This window comes from Fringilla coelebs (genome assembly GCF_963513975.1).
Source record: "Fringilla coelebs genome assembly, chromosome: 18".
NCBI classification, from domain to species: domain Eukaryota; kingdom Metazoa; phylum Chordata; class Aves; order Passeriformes; family Fringillidae; genus Fringilla; species Fringilla coelebs.
The window spans coordinates 6,305,245-6,330,249 of NC_140044.1; the positions used below are offsets into that span (position 1 = coordinate 6,305,245).

The 25,005-nt window shown below is 49.7% G+C and overlaps 1 protein-coding gene across 1 annotated transcript in view; it reads right to left on the bottom strand.

Annotated features, from left to right (window-relative positions):
• The window catches only part of MYT1 (myelin transcription factor 1), a gene marked incomplete at both ends in the record, with an annotated part of 61,961 nt that extends 55,360 nt beyond the window's left edge, over nt 1-6,601 (bottom strand). Inside the window, one exon of the mRNA XM_084217840.1 lies at nt 6,577-6,601. Coding sequence (XP_084073966.1) covers nt 6,577-6,601 — 25 coding nt within the window. The remainder of the gene's footprint in view (nt 1-6,576) is intronic.
• Nucleotides 6,602-25,005: the final 18,404 nt, after the last annotated feature.

Genomic DNA, 25,005 nt, shown 5'->3' on the forward strand with positions numbered 1-25,005 from the left:
GCGGGACAAAGGGATGCCCGCTCCTCACGGGGACCGAGCAGGGGACAAGCGGCGCTGCCAGCCCAGACCCCTCCTCGACGGCACCCCCGGGACATCGCCAACCCCGAGAGCGGCCACCCGGCCCGGGGGAGCCGGGACCGCTCGGTGACAGCACCCGGGACAGAGCCGGGCCCGCCTCTCCGGATCCCAGCTCCAGCGGGACACGGGACAGCTCCCGTCCGCTTTCTGGGAAGGGAAAATCCCAACTTTCCGGAGTTTTCCTACTCTTTGTGCGGCGGGGATCCCAGACACCCGCAACATCACTTGGAGGAAAAAAAAATAAGAATCACAAAAAGAAAATAAAAAAGGAAAACAAGTTAAAAAAGAAAGAGAGAGGGGGAAAAAAATGAAAACCAAGTTCTCCTTGTTTTTACCGAGGCAGGTGAAGGAGGGGAGAGAAGGGGGGAGGGCAGGCAGGTTTGAAAGAGCCGAAGGGGACAAGTTGTGGCCGGGTTTCCCGGCGGTAGCAGCCGGCGCTGGTTTGTGCTTTGCAACACGCGCCTGCTCCAATCTGCGCCGCTCGGGAACAATAAACAGGATCATACAAAGAAGTGGAAAGGCGGCATCTTTGCTTCTGGTTTCTATGACAGCATCAGAGAGAGACATACCAACTATAAACTCTAATTCCTAGATTCCTCCTCCCCCCCCTCCCCAAACTCCCTTTTGTCTGCCATTAATTAAAGTGGCCATATGGAAAAGGCTGATAATAACAGCAGATGAGCCAACGAGAGAGAGAGGGAAAGGGGAAGAAAGAAAAAAAGAATAACTAAAAGTAGCGGCAGGGCGATGGCGAGGGTTTAGCCGGGGCTTTTCGCACTTGTTTTCAGCGGCTGCTCGAAGCCAGGGGGCTCAACAATAACGGGAGGAGAGCGGCTGCCCCCGCACCGCTGCCCGGCCGGATCGAGGGGGGCAACCTGCCCCCTTCCCTGCCCAGCTCCGGGGAGCCTGGCATGCCCCACGGCTCCCGGTCCGAGGGCGCTGATGCCCACGACCTGCCCCTTTGTGTGGGAGAGCCTCCGAGGGTGCCGAGCCCCCTTTGGGGCCGCCTCCCCGAGGAGGGTCCGTCCTACCCGGCGGCAAAGTGCCCCCCAAACTCAAACTCAGCCCAAGTGGCCGGGGTCGATGGCAGCGCATCCTCAGGCAGCAGTCCCCTGCCCCTCGCTCCCTCCGCAAAGAACCCACGGAACAACCACAACAACAAACTTTGCTAAAATTGATAAAGAGATTAGCCAAGCAAAGCCTCTTCCGAGCAAGCTAAAAATAAGAGCGCGCAGATTTCTGTCTTGGTCAACGTATAGAGAGAAATCCACAAACATGGCACACTTCCCTTGTGCCTCGCTGCTATAAATAGAGAGCCCTAAAGTAGGCAATAATCGGAAAGAAGAGGGGGGGAAAGGGGAAAAAAAGGAGAAAAAGAAAAGTCTGGCGGTGGCAGGAGGGAGCAGCCGCCAGCCCTCCGCACCCGCCTCCCCGGCCGAGGGGGGACGCGGAGCTCCCCAGCGCCCCAGGAGTGCGGAGCTGCGGACTCGGGCTGGAGTTTTGGCAGGAAGGGGCCTGGGGTGAGGGGAGCGCGGTGAGGGACGCGTGGAGCCCCGGTCCCGCCCGGATCAGCACCTCCGAGAGCTCCGCGGCCGCGGGGCCGCCGCCGCCGGCGCAAACTCCTCCCGGCGCCCGGGAGCGTCTTCTGCTAACACCTCCCTCCGGATAAACATCCACCGATCTCGCGGTTCACAAACCCGGCAAGCATCCTCTTCCAGAAATATTCAGAAAGTTTCCCGGTTGAATGCGACGTTGTGCCTTTTTTTTTTTTTTAATAAATCTCCTCCTTTCTCATCTTATTCAACCTCTTTTCAGTCAGAAGCATAACATGTCCACTAGAGTCTCGCAGCCGGCGAGAGAGCGAGCGAGCAAAGATGGACCTAGGAGCATGATGATCATCATAAAAATCCCCTCGGTTCTCCAGTGCAATTTTCAAAACAACAACCCAGCCTTCGTGCTGTAAAGGCGAAACGCCTGCGTCTGTTTACATCAACTGTGTGCTCCGAAAGCCTTTCCCCTCTGTCTCAATCCAAGGGAGGGGAGGGGAGGGAAAAAAAAAAAAAAAAAAAAGAGGGAAAAAAAAAAGAAAGGAAAAAAAAAAGAAAAAAAGCCAGCATTATCTGCCTTTGTCAGCGAAAGAACATAATATTGACTTACCTTTCCCCACAGCTATTGTCTGCCCCTTTACAAAATGACATCACGGAAACCAATCATGAAATTTGCATGGGGGAGGTTGTGGGGGGAGAGTTCTTGGAGGGCAGCCCACTTCCCTACACCAGTAACACGCGTGTAAGACGGGTTGTTGGTTTCAATTAAATATCTGATACTCCTTAGTGTGTGAACTCTTAAGCCTGCTAAAGGCAATGTCTCATTTACTTAATGACCGCTCTCATTAATGGAAATGGCACAGAGGGGGCTTGCTGCGCCTTCCCTTTGTAAATACACTACCCATGAACCCTTGGGGTTGCAATATATCTGTTTACTCTCTGAGGTGAAATAAATTTACAGTATAGCATCAAAGAGAGCGAGCGAGAGAGATGGAGCGGCTGCCTTGAGCGCACCGAGAGTTGGGGCTCTCCCGGCCCCGCCGGCCCCTCTCTCCTGGCGCTCCCCCCTCCCCGAGACCCAGCAGAAGGTGAATGATTTTACCCGAGCTGATTCATAATTAATATGCACGAGGCTCGGGGCTCCTCTGACAGCAGCAACACAAAAGGACGGCGAGCGCGACGAGCGCCGTTCCGTGTCCCCCCCGCGCATCCCGGCGCGTGGTACGGCCCAATAATTCCTAATAGCAGCAAGCAGCGAGTGACAGATGCCCTGGGTTAGCACAGCTCCAGCGAAAGTACTTTACAATATTTATTGGTGGTTAGGAAGATGACCTATCACCATAAAGAACAGACTGGGAAATTTATCGCCTCTATGAACCTGGAAGTATTGCATATTAGCTGATATACATATTCAAAAGCCGGTGGTTAAAAGGTGTATAAATATTTTAATTTTTTTTTTTTTTGCCTCCCCTTAAAAGCAAAAAAAAAAACCCACAAAAATAAGAAAAAAAAAAAAAAGACATAATGTGTTCCCAGCAGACAGCTTCTCACCCCGGGGAAGGTCGTTTACATTTTACATTATAGATGCTGGGATGGGAAGAACAACATAAGGAAACGTCCTAAAAGAAAACGGTGACTAAAACCATTTAGGGGTTGTTTTAAGTGATAAAAGTGCACATTCTTGCATTATGCATCTTTTCCTCCCAGAAATAGCCATACTTCCCAGGAGTTAGCATCGCCTTTCCTTGGAAATGCTTGTTTCGTGGCGGTCCGGCCACCCCGGGAGGAAAGAGTCCCCGCCGAGCTGGAGGGAGGGAGGCTCTGGGGAGAGCCCCCGGCACGGAGCGGCAGGAAGGGCATTAGCACATCCCATCCTGCCCGCTGCCAGACCCGAGCATTAGCACTTGGATCGCAACTTTTCGGAAACATCGAGGGAAAACACAGCCAGGCTGCAGCCCCGCGGGCTGGGAGAGGAGAGGGGGAGCGACACTTTTCTACCCAGCGCTTTTCCCCTGCACCCTCGTGCCATCCCCAGCATCGCCGAGACAATTAAGACTTCCCTGTCATCTTAATGAAGATTTCCAAAAAGATGCGGGAGCTCACAAATGGACAGAAACCCCAGGAGCCCTCAGAGAGCTGAGGCAGAGCCTGGCAGGGAAAGCTGAATCCTGCTGAGGATGCACTCTCCTGTGGGAAACTCCAGCTCCAGAGCTGCAGGGGCCCCAGGCTCCTCTCCTGCTCGCCCCCATGCTGAATGGGCTCCGTGCAGGCAGGAGTGCAAAAAGCCTCTCAGACTGCCCCAAACCTGGCAAATTTAGCTTGGGTGGACACTGCCGGCAGCTCCGTGTCACTCACAGGCCAGTGCAAGGCACACGGCAGGAAGGAAGGATTCGGTTTCACCATCTCAGGAATTTTATTGATGAGAGGGTGGCAGAAATACTAATTTTAAACTCTTGAGGCCGCTTTGGAGGTTGTTAGGATGCCCATTTCCTTGGCTTGCCAGCCTGGTGTGCTCCTAAACCATTAACATAAAGGAGATATTCAGCAGAGAGTACTCCTGAAAAGCTGTTTTCTATCTCCTTTGGACACACCACGAAGACAGGGATATTTTACATCCTAAACCTTTGGCATTCAGAAATTCTATTAAACTCTTATCTGCAGGCAGCAGGCCTGGTGCTACACTGCATCTCCATTGTTCTGCACCCGCGATAGAATCAAAGGGAGGGCTGGGTGGACTCGGCTCCCCTCCGCTCACAATGCTGCCTGCTCCTCTCCAGCGCTGCTTCATTTAGAGCCGTAATGCTAAAACTTGAGAAACAAAAGCACAATAGGTTCGGCTGGGAGGCAGCGGGGAAGTGTGTTTACTTGCGTGTGCTCCCCCATAAATTGGAGCACACGCAGCCTGCATGGATATGAGCGCACACATGTGCCTCTCCGAGCGTTAAGAGAGGGATTTTATTACTGCTGCTGTTGCATTTATTAACACGCGACGCACCTACGAGCCCTAAGGCAGCTGACAGCTCTGATAGCATCCGGCTGAGCTCTGGGCTGCCAGAGGGTGTTTGGCTTTCCTTTGTTCCCAAACTCGCCAGACCTCCCTCTGCTCTCCTCCCAAAACGCTGCAAAAAAAGCGGCGCCTCTCCCGGAGTTTCTCACTGCTACCAACTTTAGCAGCGGCAGGAATTCCCATCTCGCAGCCCCCAGATCCCTTCCTACCCCCAGAAAATCTCCGGCTTAGGCCAAAAGCCCCACGCCCCTCGCTGCAGGAGCCCGCGGGGGAAGGCGAAGGCCACGCGTGGGCTCCAGGCGGCGGCGGGTCAGCACCACGGACAGCTCCGCCCGCTCCCTCCTGCTCAGTTTCGCCCTTTTAAAGTATTTTTCAGCCATTTTTTTTAATAGTGTTTCTGCCACACGCACTCCCCAAACCTCTCCAGAGTCACTCCACAGCTGTTTTCAGGGAGGAGATAATTATCGTGCGTTTCCAGGTCTCAAAGAGCCGTCGCTTCCCTAAAGGGAGCCGTGCAACAAAGAGGTCTAAAATAGATGTTCATGTATTTTCGTCTTCAGGGGGTTAAGACGGGGGCTCCGAGAGTCCCTGCCTGCAGGGTGCCTGCAGAGCCGAAACCAGAGAGGATTTTTAAAAGCAGATTCCCTTCACGCCCCTCCCCTGCTCTCCATGCCATTTTTTTTCCCCTCGTGTTTTCAGATCAAGCTCTTCAAGTTCGAAATTATTTAAAATAAAACTCCATTTGCTTGTGTAAACACAGCCATAAACCCACCGCACTGTGTTCCATTGGCTTCTTTGAGTCTGTTTCAAAGAAAATTAGATCTCAAACTTTACGCATTTGTAATTGGCACCAACTTCTCCGGTTACCAGCTGGGGGTGAAAGATTTTTTTTTTTCCTTGTTTCTTTCTGAAAGCTTCTATGCAGATGGGCTGGCTGCCTTAATGCCTCAGACTACAATTAGTGCTGTTGTATGCCGAATAGAAATGGCCAGCATTAATATTGTATATGGAACAGCTGAAGGGTTGCGAAGAAACCTGCCCACTACAGGCCCCTGGCAGATGGAGCAACATGCACAGGCACAAAAAAACTTTTAATAACCCTTTGCTCGCTCTCCAGCGCTCCCCTTCGCTCCGATTTGGGCGGGTCCTTCCCGAAGAGGCAATGCCTTTGTCTAAGCCAAATCTAGAGCTCTTTTCTCCCTGAAGAACAATAATTGGAGTAATCAGCATCTTTTGCAAAAGGCACCTCGCATTATCCCAAAACTTCCTCCTTTGTGCCTCGGGTAATACAGGCGCTGAAACACACACCCAGCTGAACGGGCCCGAACGAACTTCTTATTTAATAACATCGCCCTCAGCCCTTTATTATCCAGCAATGTGCAAGAGGAGTGGGAAAAAGCCCATAAAGCCAAACCAAACCAACCACCACCACCCCCTCTCCCAGCAGAACTGCGACCAGAAGCTGCAGAAAACAGGATTTTCTCCTCGTCCCCCTCCCCTACGCTCCTCGTCCTTTGCAATTAGGTGAAAGCCGCGGCAGCGGGGACAAAGCCCCGCCGGTGCCCCGGAGCAGCAGCACCGGGGCCGCGCACCCCCCGCACCTGAAGCCCCCTCGCAGCTGAGCCCGGAGCTCAGCAGGGAGGAGCGGGAGTGAGACCGGCACCTCGCTCGGGAAATGCAAACCCGGGAGACCTGAGCCCCGAAATGTCCTCGGGAACCTCTTTTTACCGCCTAACGGGGGGGAAATTCTATAAAACAAGGAGGGAATCATTTGCGGGTTCGTATTCCCCCGCCCTCAGCCACCGAGCCCCTATGCCAAGGCGTGACTTCGGCAGAATTGAGAAACTCAAGAGTTTTAGAGGAGAAACGAGGGAGACACACTAAGGACGATCCTCCCTACACTCCCACCGCACCCCCCGCATCCGCCGGTGAACGGCTACGAACCGAGGAAAGTCCCGCAGAGCTTCATCCTTGCCGGGTGGCGGTGGCTGCCGGGCCCGGGGTGGCGGGGGCAGCGGGCGCGGAGCCGCCCGGGGTTACTCCATCATCCCTGGCAAAAGTTCCCGTCCGGAGCAAAAACTTATGGGCGGCGGCGGCCAATGGGGCCGCGCCGCAAAATCCTCGCAGCGCACTCGGCGGCCAATCCGCTCCCCCCCGGGCCGGGGATGCGCGCCCCCCTCCCGGCCCCCCTCCCTCGGGCTGGCGGCGGGGGGAGCAGGGCAAGGGGACCCGTCCTCCCAGCGGGCGGGGGCTCCGCGCATCCCTCCTGCCCGTAATTAGGGGACAGCAGTGACAGCGGGCACACCCCAGCGCAGGGGGGTGGTGGGGCAGGCGCACAACCCCGGGCGAAGCGTCCCCAGGGAACCCAGCCATGGAATGGTTTGGGTTGGAAGGGACATTAAAGATAATCTCATTCCAACCCCCTGCCACAGACAGGGACACCTTCCACTATCCCAGGCTGCTCCAAGCCCCATCCAACCTGACCTTGAGCACTTCCAGGGATCCAGGGACAGCTTCTCTGGGCACCCTGTGCACTCCTGAGCCCAAAGCTGACCCAGTGGGCAGGGACTGAGGCCACTGCCCTGAAGGCAACCCACAGGGCTCTGCACAGCCACCACTCACTGGACTCTCACCTGCCCAGGTCAATTTAGAAACACACAAGTCTAATGATGGCCACATGGAGCTTGTTGGATGCTTCGGTCGAGTCCAGGGTGTACTGGGGAAGGGAAAGGGGGGATTGGTTCTGGGAGAGATCCAGAATGGAAGAGGATGTCCCCCTGCCTCAAAGGACAGATGGCAACATTGGACTGAACTGTTCCCAGCTGGAGAAAACTGGATACAGGCCAGCAAGCAATACTCTCATTGGCCTCCCAGATGGAAAAGCAGGGAAATAGTTACCAGGAAGTAGTAATAATAATAATAATAATAATAATAATAATAATAATAATAATAATAATAATAAACAACTAGCCAGGGATAGCACTGAACTTTGATATCCCATTGGCTTAGAGGGCAAAGTGCTGTCTCCAGGTTGGGGACCCCCTGTTCCCAGCTCATCACCCGGGGTTAAAACGAGGCCAGCTCTTTCCATGGTTCAGCCCTGGTCTGAAGAGAAGGAAAAGTGTCATTTCTGAAAATGAGAGAGAGAAGGGATTTCCTGGCAAAAATTGATTGTCAGTGTAAAAACTCAGCACCGTCACCTGGATGGACAAATAAGTGTATTTACAAAAAAGAGAACAAACCTGGCCCAGTCTCAGCTCCAGTAATTTGGGAAAGGGGGAAAACCTGAGCTTGGAGGGACAGTTGGCACCAGTAATAAGGAAGATGGGACAAAGCTGATGCTAACTGAAGGAGATTTGAAAGCAATTCATCTCAGCAGGACATGCCTGCATATTTGGATATTTTTTTTAATCAACATAGTGGGGGATGCAGTTGGAATAAAGGTTGACAAAGTGTGCAGAAAAAGAGGAGAATTCACTCTTTGAGGTAAGACCCTGGGCCAAACTCTTTGTTGAATACATCTAACTCCTTAATTCTGATTTCTTTGCAGGCAGAGGGCTGAAAGAGAGAGCAGGGAGGGCCAACTTTGATGGGTTGAGGCAGAGGGGGTATGAATATCAAAGTGCACCTTTTCTTCTACTCATGGTCTTCTGCTGGTCTCAGGGAGGGCTGAGAAAATAATGATCTCAATAATCATTATCATTGCCATTGGACTGAAAGTCAGGAGTTTGAGTCAAATTAAAAATGCAGCTGTTGAATAGGGAGAGATCCTCACAGGCTGGATATGGTTTGGGAAGGGAGCTGGAGCTGGGCCCCTTGTACAGCTCATCAGACTGCACAGCTCTCCAGCAGAAATGGGTGTGACACAGCCCGTTTGGGGACTGGCACCTCTTCCCTCTTTGAATTAGCAGCTCTGCCTTTGCAGAATATTCTGTGCTTTATTGTCCCTTCAATCCCCACCTTGGAAGATGAGAGGTGACATTGCGGAGAGCTCTGCGCTTGCAAAATGACTTTCAGAATTACGTTCTGGCAATTTGAAACTTCCGCTCTCTCATCTTCAGCCTCTTGGGGCTTTAATGGGAGACAGCAAAGTGCCTCTTCCTCCTCCCCTCTTTTCTTTTCCTCCCCTGTTCTCCAGCAGCTGCAGCGGCCGGGATTCAGCAAGGTCACTCAACTCCATTGCTTCCTGCATGCAGGAGTTCTCAAATTAAGGGGTGTTGGGAGCAGCCTGTTGAGATGAAACAGCCTTCACTCAGCTCCAGCAAGCAAGGAAACAAAACCCCCTCACAGTGGCTCCAGACTGGCTCACCTTCCCTGAGCATTAGCTGGGGGAAAAGGTAAAGGCATGGAGGAGCAAAAAGCAGGATAAAAAGAGTCTGCAAAGCTGCTGTCTTTTGTCTAGCAGAGCAAACCCCAAAATTTTATTTTTTATAGAGGCCATGTGGCTGCAGCTGCCTCGTCCACTCCTGGGTGTTTTCATCATCATCTCACCTTGGTTTTTTTTCCCCAAAATTCCTGCAGCTGCCTCTCCTTTCCCCAGTTCAGCAGCGAGGCAGAGTTGGCCCCATCCATCCCCCAGTCTTGGAGCACACTGCAGAGATGGGAGCTCATCCCTGTGAGCTCTGAGCTTGCCAGCAGTGTGATCCTCTTCCCAGGTGCTCCTGGTCTTTGTCCTGGGCAGGCATTAAGGGGAGCAGAAGAGAACACAAATGGGACTGGAGAAGAATCACAGAAACTCCACTAATATCTGGGTGGTTCCCTGCTGAGGGGCCTGGGAAGCCATGTGGCTCACACAGAAAAAGACCAAAGGAAATACCATCCCTTTGTAGTCTGATTTCTGTTGATGCACTGCCAGACTGGGAGGGGGTTATTGTTCCATGTGTGCAGTTTTGCATCTGAAATAAATAAAAATCACCAAGATATTTCTCTGTCTACCCCAGCACCATCTCACCAACAGCCTAAATATCTTCCCTGGCCAATGGCAACCCCAGCTTTTCCACAAAGGAGGGGATAGCTCCAGTTATTTGTTGACTGTTTTATTCTGTCTTAAATCCCTTTCATGGCTGCGTGACGGAAAGCTGGAGAAGCCGTATGCAGATATTGTCAAGCTCAACTTGATAGGTACTGTCAAAACTGCCAGAGTGTGGTGACAATAAACATTTTAGCTGGCTAACAATTTGCTGCAAAAAGGGTTGACCCTGAAATCAAGTTCTGCTGTAATGAACACTTTGTCTCTAAATATTTGCATTTTTGCTGACAAGGTTCACTCTCCAGGAGATTTCCTCCGCCCGTGAACAATCTGCCTCCACACGAGATGCAGGATGGATGCAGTTTCCTGAGCCAGTTCCTTATCTGGCATGAAGGAAGGATGAGCACATTCCCAAAATCAGCAGAGCCACCGTGGATGGGGGATGCCCAACCAGGGACATTGCTCAGTTCCAGGGTGCTGATCCCCCTCTCTCTTCTGTCAGGTTCTGCAAGGCAGTGCAACACTGACAGCCCAATGCTGGAATCAGGGCTTGTCCCTGCTTAACAGATGGGGAAATTGAGGCACGTGGTGATCCTGGATTGTATTTGGACTTTCTTTGCTGAGCTGGAGACAGAGCAGCCAAAAAAGAGGCAGCCAAAGCAGACTGCCTGTTACCCATGGCTGCCCCAAAGCAGCCGTGAAGGAGGAGGAGGAGGAGGAGGATGAAGCCATAGTGGAGCTCTCAGCAGCTCCAGTTTGGTGCCCACCTGCTCCATTCCTTCAAGCACATGGAGAGATGGGGCTGCCCAACCCCAGGAGCTGCTGCACTGAACCTTCCTCCATCCTCTTCAAGGTGATTTGACCAAAGCTACACAGAGAGTCGCAGGCAGAGCTCAGTGCCAAGAATCATCTTCCTCAGCCCCAGGGCCAAAAGCCAGGCTGGCTCCACAGCGTCAGAGATGAGGCTCAGAGCTCCCTTGTTGCTAAGGTTTATGTGTTTGAGGGTTAAATTTCCCAGGTTTATTTGTTGGAGGGTTAAATGTCCCAGGATAACTCTGTCTTGGCCCAAAGGCTAATCACCACCTTGGTGGCTCTGTTTTTGTCTGCTCCCATGGGCAAACAACTCTGCCTAATTCCCCAGGGACGAGGTGTCCAGCCTGAGTGGGATGGGGATTTACCTGCTCAGGGCATCTCTGTGGGATGAATGTCCTCCAGGGAGTCAAGAACTTCCCATGCTCTGCACCACTATAGGGAAAAGCTGCAGAGTTTGGTCCCACAACCTCCAAGACACTGCATGTGGGAATGTTGTTGACAGTGAACAAGTGGGTCAGTGCATGGCCTCAAGCCTCCCATGTGACATTTGTCCCAAAGTCAAGCGTGGAACAGAGAAATAGCCAGGACAAGTTGCTGGTTTCTTGCTTAGGACTTCAGTATCCCAGCTCCATTGCTGCAATTAATCCACAGTATTGGGGGGAAAGCCCTCCAACGCCCAGGTTTTCCCACAGAGGGAGATGTGAATTTCATTTCTACTCCTGGCACTGATTTTTGGGGAGGTGGCTGTGGTAAAGGGTCTTCATCCATTTTCCCTCCAACACCTGGGTGCTCTATTTCAAATCCAAGGTGCTCAGAGCACATCCTGCCTCTTAATATAGCTATTAACTGTGCTTACCAGGCTGGTGCTGTGATTTTCTTGAGACCCCTAAATTCCTAGACAAGTGTCCAATAAATTGTAATAAATTGTAATGAAACTTTTCACTGTTGCAGGAAACTCTGGTAGGGGGGAAACACAGAAAGAATCCTTATAGGTTTGCAAAAAAAGACATAAAGGGGTGGAAAGCACAGCTTATTTCATTTTTATCTCCCTTTCCCCTCCCTGCTGCAAGGAAAGGCAATTTTCACTAGCACAGTGTTGTCATTTTGCTGAAGAAAAATTCACAGTTTTGGCCAGAGAGGAGTATTTTCTTTTATTTTTTTTTTTCCCTCTGTTGGTGTCAGAGAGCTGTTGCATTTCTGGCAGTGGCAGTAGCTCTGTGTCTTGGAAGGCAGCCAGGCTCCCACCTCGATGCTCTCTGGCTCTGCCATCCCACATGGTGCCTCCTCCCTGGGCTCAGCATGGCCTTCACCTCCCAGAGCAGGTCCCTTTGTCCAGGGCAGCACTGGAATGAAGAACATTTCAGAGCATCAGCCCTAGCTGGGTAATTTTGGCACCAAAATACAGCAAAGTATTACAGAATTACTGTGCTTGTGTGAGGGGGCAGAGTTAAACACAGAGTTTTTCATTTTAAATATTCAGTGAAGTGCAAGGTCCTAAATGAGTAGACCAGGCACGAGCATGGGAATTAATTCCAGAGAGAGAACCAATGCCTGCTCTGCCCACATGAGCCCTGTGAGGAAACATGAGTGATCCCCCAAGAAACAAAACTTGCTGCAGTTGCCCATATAAACACCCACAGAGGAAGAGGTGTGCTCACATCCTTGAAATCTTCTCCTTCTGGCCCCTCTCAAGAGCTTTATTCTGATTTTTTCCTCATGCTTCTTGTTACAAGAAGCTCAGCACTGGCAAACATCATCATCCTCACAGCCTTCCTGGGCTTCTCCCTCTCCTGGTGGACAGCCCAAAGTTACTCCTATTTTTCTCCTTCATTATAAACTCTGGGAGCCACTGGGAAGAAAGTACCCTGGTTAAAGGCTGCAGGCTGAGTTCTTCCATTCTCCATTGACTACAGGACACAATTTTCTCTTTTTCTTCTTCTTCCTCATCTCATTCCCTGCTCTCAGGCACAGAAAAATTACCACAGCTCTGAGACACACACAGCCTGAGCCCCTTTGCCAGCTGAGCTGTTTCACCCTGTCCTTGTCACAACCCGTGCTGGGAAGCCCAGAAAGCACAAGGGAGGGATAATTACCAGCACTGCAATGATAATTAATACTCTGCTAAAAGGAGCACTTGTCAGGTCAGGGAGCAGAGGGAGGGGTGGGAAAACAAACAGGTAAAAATCAAACCTGAGCAAAGGTTTGCTCTCAGGAAGGGGCTGGGTTCAGGGGTCAGGAGGAGCTGTGGGGTGCAGAGGTGCAGGGTGGTGGGGATGCTGCCTGCAGAGCAGAGTAGGTGCTTCACCCCATCAGTCACTGTCAGGGAGATTTCCCATGTCACATCTCATCCTCCCTTCATCACTAATGGGCTGAGAGCCAGGAAAATCCTGCAGCCAGCAGTACTCCAAGCCATCCTGGAGCAGAGCATCCTCACCCCTCTGGGGAAGTGAGGAGGCTTGGGGGAAAATACCACCAAATTTTGCTGGTTCAGTCCCACAAGGAGGCTGAGCCTCCGGTCCTGGGGCTCTCTGCCAGCTCCTGGTGCAGTTCTCTGAATTTAAGTCTGACTTCACCATTTGGGGATGTCAGAGTCCACCTTTTAACTGAGGTTGTAGAAGGAAATACCAAAGAAATATAAATAACTCCGTGCAAGAAATGGGAGATCTTGAAACCTAAACTTCATGAATCTAAACTCAATAAATCTCAATAAACCAAAGGGAAGCATAAGAGAAATGAGGATGCCAGCCAGAGAAATATGAGCTTGGAGCTCTCCTGCAAGAGAGACTTCTGGACAGCTTTGGGCAAACAGGTTTGTTCTTTTTTGCCTCGCTCCCATCACCTGAATGATCAGTAAAATTCCTCTGTGCATGCAGAGTTTTGGCTCTCTTGCAACAACTGAGTTAAAGCAAAAGACAACCCAGAACCATGGCAAGGGGTGAGAGAAACAGAGAAGCGCTGGCAAGGGAGAACAATATGTTTCCAGACTAGATTTAAAAAGAAATGTTATGTTAATACGAGTTTGGCGTCACACTGTCATAACACCATCAAAATGACATGCTGCCACCACTAATACGACTGTTTGGGGAATATGCAACATGAACAAAAAGGCAATTTGCTCAGAAACAAACTGGGATGAGTCTATACTGTAAGAAAACAGAGAAATGCTGCAATCCAAGGGAGCACCAGGCAAATGCTCTGTGATTTCTGGTAACTGTGGCACAGGCAGGGACCAGAATCTCTGAACAGAACTTGCTCCTTGTTTTCCACAGCCTCTCAGCCTTTGCTGGGATAATCTGTTCATAAGAGAGAAACAGTTTAAGGACAGCTGTTCTGGCATTAATTAAAGCACCCTACAGTTCTTTCCTAATAAAATCACTTCTCTTCTAAGGTCTTCTTGCCCAATTTGTTTTAATACCTGTCCCTAATTAAGTCCAGTGAGAGGAATTCACTTCAAATGAGTTAAAAACGGATGTTCTCAAGGCACCTGCCTCTGAAGAAACTTATTTTTGAAGTCCATGAATTAAATTAAGAGGGGACATTTTCAATCTGATCACTCTCTTTTGATTAGCACAAACGAGCTGCTCCACCAGCGCTGTGTTAAAAATTGTCTCACTTGCTTTTTCCGGCTAATTTGGAAAGAGTTCAGCTGTTAGGGTGCTAAATAGTCACATTAAGCACTACAGAACCTGCAGTGCATTTAGGCTGAGTCCTTTAAAAAGGAGATTGAGCATCCCATCACCTGAGGATGCCCCTCTCCAGGGATAGCTATGGAAACACGCTGCCCAACAGCGCTGACTGTGACTTGTTGACCAACAAAACGCTGGCACAAGCCCCGTGGATCAGCCATGGCAACGGGGCTGGGAGCGTGGCAATGGCAGCTGCTATGCACAGAACAGCGCTCTTAAAAATATCACGGCTGAAACCCATTAAAGAAAACAAAAATAGAAAATACGCAAGAAAGCGAGGCTGCGTGTGAACAGATACCGGCAAGGATGCTCGCTACATTTATAGCTACAGCCTGCCCCAAATTTTCCTGGACTTTTAACCCAATGCTTCTTCACTGTGAGCAACCCAAATGTTATTTATTTTAATCAGTAAATGTCATACTTTCTGCCTTTTTTTAATTTTGTTTTTTACTTTGCTAATGTGATCAAATTTGAGAGCTGACCTGTATCAGACTAAAAGCAGAACACTGGTATCTGCTGATCTCCCAGACCTGGCTCACAACACAGTTTTCCCTTTGTGTCATCCCTTTAACCCAGCCAGCTCCATGGGCTGCACAGGACAGGGTGTGAAGGGAGAAACTCATTGCCTTCCTCCTCCCAACACAGTGTAAATCTGATAGAAAATGGCTCAGAGCCTTTGTGAGGGGCATCTTTAATGATAATTTCCTACCTCTTGTCAGAGTCTGCAATAAAAGTGATCAATCAGTGTGGGATATGCTGGGACAGAGCCTAAGCCCTTTGAAAGCCACCCCACCTCCAGCTGAGCCTCAGGAGAGCCAAATCCATTGCTGGTGTCATCCCAGGCAAGCACAGAGCTCTGCAGGGAAGGTTTGGGCTCTGCTGGCTCCTTACGTCAGGCCCCCGCTCCGGGAGCTGGAGAGATTGCAACCAAGGATTTACTCACGGAAGAATGAAAAACTGCCCTGTTCCATCTCTCCCTTCCCACCTGCCGGGCTTCATCTCTTAAAACCTGAAAAATAAGGCAGAAAGATTGGCTCTGAGAGCTTTGACCCATGAGTTGGTTTTCTCATAATTCTAAAAGCTGAGCATTCAAAAAAAAAAAAAAAAAAAAAAAAGAAAAAAAAAGGCAGAAAGAGACCAGCCCAGCCTTTGCCATCCAGGATGAATTCCCCGTGTTCCAGCAGATCTGCACGGTGGTAGGCTGGTTCCTGCTGGAGCTGGGTGTTTGCCATGCTTTCCTAGAAAAGCTCTCTGCCACTCTCCCTGCAACATTAATTCTGAACAACAGAGATGGAATGAAATGTAGGATTGAAAGCAAGCCACGAGGTAGGGAGCAATATTTAGCTTTCCTCTCCCAGAGGTCTCACCTGTATTGGCAGTGGTTTGAAGACGTTAGTGTGGGATTAAGGGGCTAAATCAGATATTTTGTTAGTTACAGGAGCCCATTTTCCTTGTTAAATAATTGAATGCATGTGCTTAAGGCAAAGGTCTAGGCTGGCTGGTGACTCCAGGCCAAGCTCTCACAGAGCATCAGCTGGAGTTGGCAGCACCAGTCTCTCTGTGAAGATATCTGCATTTCCTTTTATCTGGAGTAGACACTGAGTGTTGCTGAGAACGTCAATTCCTGGAACATTTCTGACAAGGATTTACATGAGGAGATACAAAGGTTCAAGATTCCTTTAAAGGAAATAATGTTTCTTCTAAATAAGAGCTAAACGGGAGCTGAAGTTGTGTCTTCATAAGGGTTTTTTGTTTGTTTTCCAAATCTTTGCCCAGGATGAAAACTCAAAGGCCTGATTAGGTTCAGGTTTTTATAAGGCATTGGCCAGCCCAGGAAAAGAAAAAGCTGAGAAATTTGCAACAAAACCATTTTTATTAATTTTTCAATTATTCTACAGATTTAATAAATTAAAATACCTCTGCAAATACTTTAAAGCTTTTTCATCTCTGATAACATTTGGTACCTTATAATTTCTAACTGTGCTACAGAGCAAAACACATTATTATGGATTTTGTGGTAGATCCTCCAATTTATCAACCTAAAAAGATTTCCAAGCAATAGAGGCTTTCTGTGTAAGTTACTATGTCACAGGCCATCTATCAGCCAGGGTCTGCTGAGTCTGCATTCCTAATCAATGACTTGACACCTTGAGTTAGTGAACACTTAAAGGTTATATCCGTGCCAAGTGATGTGACCAGAGCATTTCAGCCTCCAGCAGGGGACACCGGGCACCTTGATCCTTCTGTGTGTGCACCACAGCTTCCTCCCCTGAGCAACCCTGCTCTCCACACCAGGGAACACTGAAATACCCCAGGACTCAACGGATGGGGGAAAACCTCCAACTTCCAGGCTACATAATTCCATTCTGCCTCCTTGTCCTCTCCCTGGGTGGAGGTGCCTGTCCTTGCAGGCATCCATCACGTCCTGCCCCGGCAGGGCTGTGCTGGCTTCCTGGCCATCTGCCACGCTCTGGGTGAATGATGATGGCAGACACGGGGTGCTGTGGGCTCGGGGAGGCTCCACATCACTAAGTAAACGTAATGAATATATAGGATTTCATTTCCCCCCTCCGCTAGATGCATTTCTGCACTTTGCTCTTATTGATGTACTGAGGCTTCACTCTGTAAGATCCACACGAGCTCCATGTGCCATGGGGTGGGGCTGGGAGATCTGTGAGGTCAGAGCTTCAGGTGAGAGAGACCTTGGCACCACACAGGCATGGATATGAGCTGGAAATGTCATATATCCCACTGCATGCCTGGCCTGAAGGTTACAGGGGATGCAGCTTCCATCCCATCCCATCCCATCCCATCCCATCCCATCCCATCCCATCCCATCCCATCCCATCCCATCCCATCCCATCCCATCCCATCCCATCCCATCCCATCCCACCCACCACCTGAGCACCTCAGAGCATGTGAGCTCACACTAGTAACCTGGAGCTCTCATGTGGAGAGCAGACCTGGAAGCCTGAGAGCAGGGCAGGGGTTTGCAGACACAGGGCAGACTCTGGCGAGAGTCAGGGGTGCCAGTGGGCAGGCACTGCCTCTGCCTCAGTGGAGGAAATGTGTCTTTCAGCCCGTGACAGATTTACTCCTGTGACCCAGTGGGCAGAGGTCACAAGGCCCCACAAGACAGCAAACAAACGAGAAATGGCATCTTTCAGAAATTCCTGCAGTAGTTTCTTTCCCCTCTGCCCACTGCATTTCTCCCACCATGTCTCCATGGGGGACAGGCCAGGCAGAGAGACCCTTTCCAGCCTGGGTGCCAACCAGGATGTATCCTCAGGGCCTTTCAGTGCTTGTTTTTGGTAATATCCTCCCTGCTGCATCCTGAAGTGCTCCTCAGACTTTACACACTGCTGTGGCTATGATTTGTAGAACCATCTGCCAGCATCCCCCATTGCTCCTGCTTTGGTCCCTTACAGCTCCTGCCTGTGTCTGAAATACAAGATCTATTCAGAAAAACTTTGTCCAGAAGCAGAGACATGGTGAAACTTGGCACACTCTTGCTCATCTTCCTCTGTCAAAGCCCCTGTCCCTTGAGGCCACCAATCTCAGTGAGTTTTACACGTCCCTGTCCTGAAGTTTGGCTTGGGAGCCCTTAGCATAAGACAGCCCGTCCATGGGTTCCTTACCACAGGGAAAGCACTGAATCATTCTCCCCCTAACCCCTCCCATTTGCTTTCTAAAGTGCCACCAGTTACAAGGGGTGAACACATTTAAGTAATTTATTTTATCCACTTATGACAAAGACGGTAAACCGTCAGTCAGAAAACACAGAAAGAGATGAATTAACTGAGAGAGTTTTCTTCACTGCTTAATTGTTCCAGAGAGGCAGAGTTCTGGGGAAGATGATGAATCATCGTTTAGGAAATATTTCTTCCAAGAAGACAATTTGAAAAAATACATTTATAATTTATTGCAACCTCTTGCTTTGTCAGGGAACAGCAGCCAAAGGCAGAAAGTTCCTCCCTTCCCCATCCTCCTTCCCTCAGTTCATTATCACTATAATCTTATCTCCTGTACCCTCTCCTCACCCTTTGAATATTACATCTCCTCCCGCCTGTGTGCGGAGGTGTAGCGTGTGCAGGGAGGGGGGGAAAGCCATCAGGGAGGGAGGGGGAGACTGGGAAAAATCGTCACATATTTCAGGCTGGCTCTATTTAAATGAGTTTGGGATTGTGCTTCTCTGGAGCAGATGGCCCTGGAGATAATGATGCCTGAGCAGCGGAGGCTGGAGCCCCTCTCTCCTGTTGCCATGGTAGGCCACGGGGCTGAAATGGATTCTGCTTATTAAATTTGCGAGCTCTTGTGTACTCAGGATGAATGGCGTTCAGTCATAAAGAGGCCCATCCTCCTAATGTGGCTGGATAGTTTTATCTTGGAAAGCCAGGCACTCTAACTCCCAGACGAGGGGCTCATTAACCTATTAACAGCACCATGGAGGAGCTCAGCCCACGGGGGCTCCAAGAGGGGTTTTCCAGGAACGTGCCCAACGCCGGCATCCTCGCGGCGTCAAACCCGGCTGAGGGCACCCAACCATCGGCTCAGAAACAGGAGAGTTTCACTCAGCAGGGTTTGTGGGATCTGACACCACAGGGCCCATCAGAGCTGCTCTTGGCTCCTGTAGGAATAGCAACGAGAGGCTGGGATTGTCCAGGCCAGAAAGGCTTGAGTGGGGTTACTGCCCGGCCTCTGCTTTTCAAATAAAGATTACACAGAAATATGTGCAATGCGCCTTGGAGCTACGGCAAGCAGTTGGTAGGACAGAGATCACACTTTGTGATAGAAACTGAAGGAGAAAATGGAAAGATGTGAGATTTAGAGGACAAGTTTCTTAAAAAAGAAAAAGAAAAAAAGATAAAGAAACAAAAAATCAAAGAAAGGATTGGTGCTTTCTTCTCTGACTTTCCTGCAGGACCAGCCTTGGCTAGTGCTCAAAGTGATAATGCTCCTCTGAGAGACTCAAAACGCTGCAGATTAAATACAGCAAGCTGAAAGGCTTTACCTGAAAACATTCTTTATTTCTACAGAAAACTGTGGGTTTGATTCAAGTAAATATTTGTATGTCTGTTCCAGCCACGACAGACAAACCTGGCTATTTCCAGAGCACTGAAAACAGGTGTATCCTTCCAGTAGCCATTCCACACAACCCTTTCACCCAGGTTTGCTTCAGATCACATGGTGAGACTGAAAGAATTCCAACTTTTTTTTAATCATGTAAAAGCAAGTTTAGTCATGATTTGAAGTGTAGTATCACTGGGATTTTGTTTTCCACGGCACTCTTTATTTAGAGCCACGCCAATGGTTTGGAGGAACGGAAATTTGATATGCAGTGAGACAACGTCTGTTACATTATAATGCTGTTAACTTTGATTAACCAGGGGTTGGTAAAATAGCACTGCACTATATTTAGTTTCATGGCACATTTTTTTACATGTTATTATGCAAATTTTCACATGAGCTTTATTTCAAATGCAACCCATCCGTGTTTTCTTCCCCTGCAATCCTGAATGGGCAGCAAGAGCCACCTGCCTGAGCTGTGCTGGGTGGTTTCCTTGCTCTGGCAGCATCCACCAGCCTTGTGATATGAAATAATCACATCAAAAATTGTCAGCACCAGGCTTTCTCCCCCAGGACAACACAGAGGTGAGGACTGTCTGCTTTGGTGCAAGTTTTCCCACCTTAAGACAAGGGGTCAGAGAGCAAACACTGTCACACTTACCAGTTTGATTGGTTGGGGTTTTTTTAATGAGTGTGGAAGTAAAAGTTGTATTTGAAAAAGTATTTATAGACACATGAATATTTTTAATTTTTTTAGAAGATGGGTATTTGGTAATATTTGTTTGTTACAGTTGTAAACTTTGAAATTTTTGAGGGTTCAAATTGATAGTTCCCTGACCTAGTGATGGCCTTGGTGTGGAGCTGTGAAGCTGCTGGGAGATTTTCTAAGGGAAACATTTTACCTCCCAGAACTGAATAATGTAGGTTGGAAAGGGAAGAATTAATGGAATAGAAAATGGTGTTGCAGCTTTTCCTTCTTCCACAAAAGGTAAGCAGGCAGTTTGCCCTCTGTGAATCTCAGAGCAACTTGGCAGGTAACTCCAGAGTCACCCAGAAGGGGCTGGAAATGGTTCCAAAAATCCTCCACAGCTTCCAAATCCCTCATCCCAACTGTGTAAAAGTGTCATCGCACACAGTTGGGGCAAATAATCACCCATAGTGTGGGAAGATCATTGTGGCCTCTGTAAATGAGGCCCAGAAGTCAAACCCAGCCAAATTTCCTGGCATTCAATTCACCTACTTTCAGGACAGACCTCGAGATTAATTCTCCTAATGAAATAGCAGCAAAAGGGATGTTCCCAAGAGTTGTGCTTGCTTGGCAAAGCCAGGTGAGCATTTAGCTTTAACACTCCACTTCAGGGAGAGCTGGGGATCTGCATCCTGCAGCTGGCTTTGAACATCGTGTCTCATCCAGGGACCCTGGACATTCCCCTGTCAGCTGCTGGCTAGAGCAGCTTCTGCAGCATGTGCATCATCCAGCTGAGATGATATGAAACACAATCCTCGCTCGCTACCAGCTCTTTGGAAAGCTCTGCAGATCAGAGGAGCAGAAATCTGCCCAGATTTCCATGGAGCTCTCAAAACAACCCCAGCAACACCGAGCAGAGGCAATTCAAGTTGTAACAAGCTGCTTGGAAGTGCTGCTAAGGTATTTATGTATTTATTTCCGTCCAGCAGTGTCCCCCAGCAGGTCTCCTGGCCCAGGGCTGGGCCGGGGGCCAGGTTCATGGGTGGATCGGGTGTCCGCATGCGTAATTCTGCCCGGTAGGTGCAGCCTGCAGGACTTATCCAGGGTCACCTTGAGTGGCTGTGTGCGAGCAGAGGCTGCAGCCAGGTCCCTGCCTGCCAGGTCTGTGCTCCCAGCCCTGACCCACGGCCCTCTTTGTTCTGAGATCCCCTCCGATATCGAGGGTGGATGGAGGAGAGGACGGGCAAACGCTCCTGGGGCAGCTGCCTACGAGTGCAGGCCATAGAAAAGGGATTAGCTCCGTCTTCAAAATGCAAATCCCCTCGACACACGCCAGGCTCACGGCGCTCCTGCAGCCGTTTGCCCAGTCCTGACTCACAGTTTTTACACAGACACGAGCTTGCCAAATTAATGCCAGAGGTACAGACACCGGTGGATGAAAACGGAGCCTACAAATGGAAAGCTGATTAGCAGATATTAGAAGGATATTGAGATGGAGGGGCCACAGCAGTGGGGAAAGGCTCCTAGCCCTCACTTTGGTTTGTAGCACAACCTCCTTCCTGACTTCTGCAGCTCCTTTGCCATGTCTTAATCCCCTTGCACAGGGATTAAATGGTCCCAGAGGAAAGAGGGGCTTCTATTGACTCTCCATGTCAAAATACAGCCCCCAAATTATGCAGAAGAAGAAGAAATGAGCAACAGCAGGCTCCTTGCTTCCCAGTCACCACCTTAGGCAAGGTGACAGGAACCAGGTGATCTTTAAGGTCCCTTGCAACTCAAACTATTCTATGATTCTATAACAAGGTGACTGTGCAGCAAAGTAGTTCTCTATTGCCATTGGGGAAAATTTCCAAGCATTTTTGGAGAACTGTGACTGAGAGGGCTTCACATGTGCTGGACATGCAGGAGCTGTCAAGCACAGCACTTGGAAAGTTTGCTCAAGCAGTCAGAAAAACTACATTTTTGCCCTGGCCTTCATATTGCTATTCTGCAATCAGCATTTACCCACACTTCCCTGGACACTCGTTAAACTGGGACACTTGGATTGCCAAACAGTTGTTTGTTAGGACCTCACTCCCCCAAACAGACTAAGCTGCTGCACAGTGGTCTTGGCCCAAACTGACAGGAGTCAGGGTGGTCACTAAAGGGCTCCCCAAAAGCCACAGAAGTCCCAGCAGTGAACACAAAGACAGACAAGAGAAGAAAACCCCTTTTTCTGCTCCAATAGAACTTCAAACGGACCAAAAAGACAATTGTGGGTTTCAGGAGGGGAAAGACTTGGTGATTTCTCACCAACACTATTTATTCCAGTTCTGTCTCCATCATATCTCTATGGAACACTGCTCAGGAGAGGCTGCCACAAGCTGGGCACAGGAATCCTCATCCACGTGGGCTGGCATCAGCACAGGAACAGCAGGAACAAGCAGGAGATGCTGAAAGGGGTGATCAAAGACCCCTGTGAGTATCCTGACAGTCAGTTTTACACCTTAGGATTTTTGCAGTAAACAGGGAAAAGCCACTTTAGAAACACTGGCAAAGGCAAGTTGAAAACACAGGATGAAGATTGGTCTTTTCCCTTCACAACCAAACAGCCAATTTGGAACCTGAGATTCTCTTGCTTGTGAATGCTTCTTGTGTCTTCCCAAACTGGGACATACCCACAAGCAATTTTATAAATTGAAGACAAACACTTCAGTCACGAAGCCAGCTTAACTTCACAGGCAAAACAAGAACAGCATTAACCCGGCATTCTTGAAGTAACATTTTAGATTTTCTGTTAAAAAATAAATTACTGACTGCGGGAGGAAGAAAGGAATCATTTTGCTGTGATAATTGCAAAGCACACAAAAAAAGGTAATTTTTTGCCTGACTTACATTCAGAAATGTCTCCGCTTTTACCAAACAGTCTTGGTTACCAACAGAAAGAAAGCACTGAAATATGCAAATATTTAAAAACTAGCGAGCAAATCCCTGGAGAAGAAGGAACAAAAAAGAAGTGGGGGAAGGGGTGCCAGTGAATATAGAGATGTCACAAGCTGGGAGCTGCTTTTCTGAAGCCTCTTGGAAGTTCTCACCAGGGACAGCCCAGGAAAGTGATGGCATGAGGACATCCTCGAGGTCCAGCTCTCAAGCACACTTGAACCTGAAAAGCAAATGGTGGCTGTGCAGGCTGTGATGCTTGCAGCAGCCTCAGCCTGCCCTCAAAAACACTCAGAGCAGGATATTTAAACGTTCTTTAGGCTCCCTCAGTGGCACTACAAAGCAGGGACAGCTCTTTCCCAGCCTACATGAAGACCAGATATTCCAACTCGTTTTTACACCCAGCAGATATTGAAGATTGTGTTGCAAATCACGAGACCTAGAGATTCTACCTTCTTAATCAAATCAAGACCTCTGTTCCAGATCTTTCACCCCAGTAATTCTGCCCTTGGTGAGAGGGTCTGTGTCCAGTGACTGGTCACCCTCAGCCCAAGGAAGGACCATCTGTGAATGGCCTTGCTCAGGCCAAGCAGTTGCGTGGGGTTTTTCCCACTTCCCCTGCAGTTGGCAGTGGTTTCAATGAACACGTGCTGCCAGTTACACCAAAGTGTGCCCATTTCTACCATGCTTTATTGGCACTTGAGGTGTTATTCTGTTGGGTAGGGACTTGCACTGGAAATGGGCATAAAATGGGACATGTTTGGGCTTAAAAAGTAGCAAGCCTGAGCAGGCTGCAAGTTCCAAAGAGGCAGAAGGAAAGATTCTTCTGTGAATTATTTGCAGAGCTGGGACAGAACCCAGAAAATAACTACAGAAATTCACGGAAGAAAACGCCCCTCCAAACCAACTCTGGGCACATGCAGGATTTTCTGGAGATCCGAATCACCCTGCTCAGGTGAAGGAATGATTTCCCGGGGCCGTTCTGAGCTGCGCAGCCGGTCCCTGCAGGAAGCAGCTGGAGGTTCTGCAAGCCCGGGCGCATCCCTCGCAGTCCATCGGGGTGTCCCCTCGGTGCCGGTGACACCGGGGAGCCCCGGCCCCGGTCGGTGGGTGGCAGAGGCGGGCCCGTGTGAGCCCCAGTCGCTGGGTACATTTTCTTCCCTGCGCGCTGACACGGCTCCGCTTTTGTTTCCTGAGTAAATAGAAAAGCCACGGTGGCAGGAAGGAGAAAGGCAAGGCAGGGCTCGGCAAGCAGCGCCTGTTTACAATGACAAAGGGCTCTGCCACACTTAGGGGAGGAAATTTTCCTTCCAGACTTCAGGGCTCATTAAGTGAGTGGGCATAGCTAATAGGCTTTGTGTGCGAACGGCCCCAGCCTTGCAAGGTCCAGCTGTCACTGGGGCGAATGTCAAAAATAACAGCGGGCTCAGCCATTCTCCACCCCGCTCGGGCTTTAAAATTTATCTTTAAAAGGGGGAGGAGCAGGCAATGAAAAGTAGCAAGCAATTAATGGGAGACAAAAGCAAATGGACCCGCCGGGGCTGATTGAGGGAGGGGGGAAAGTCCCCCGGAGCTGGGCTGGAGGGTTGGTGGGGAAGGAACAGAAAAGCCGGAGAACCCTCCTGCCAAGCAGAAACTCGTTGCGGTGATAAAGCACGGGGCAGGGCTGGGAGGATGCTCAGGAATTGAGGTCCCGGCCGTTCCTCTCCCGGCCGGGCAGACGCAGACGTGTCCCTGCCACGCGTCTTCGCTGCCCGACATCTCCCTCGCAGATGGTGACTCCGAAACAGCGAGCACATGTCTTCCCTCGGATAATCCCGGGGTCAAGCTCCTCCGAAGTTTAGTCTCTCGCTGCCGGCAGAAAGCTGACAAAATTATGCAGAAATAAATATGCTTCCATGTTTAACTTTTCTCTTTCACCCCATCCAATCTCAGCCTGCCCTGAGATAATATTTGCATGCGTTTGGTTTATCCCCCTGTCAGCTCCGTCTGGAGGGAGACGCACAAATGGCTCGTTTGAGGGTATTTGTGATTCATGTGATGCATCAATGGGAAAAAAAAAAAGGATTTAAAATCTCCAGAACTTTTAATAGCTCACAGAGTCTTGGCACCCACAGTCCCATGGAACGTGCCTACTGTATTTTTAGCTAACCTCGAGCTGACTTTGATTTCAGGCAGCAACATCCCACACTCCAGAGCTTTTCTTTGTTTTAAAGATTGTACCCTTTCTG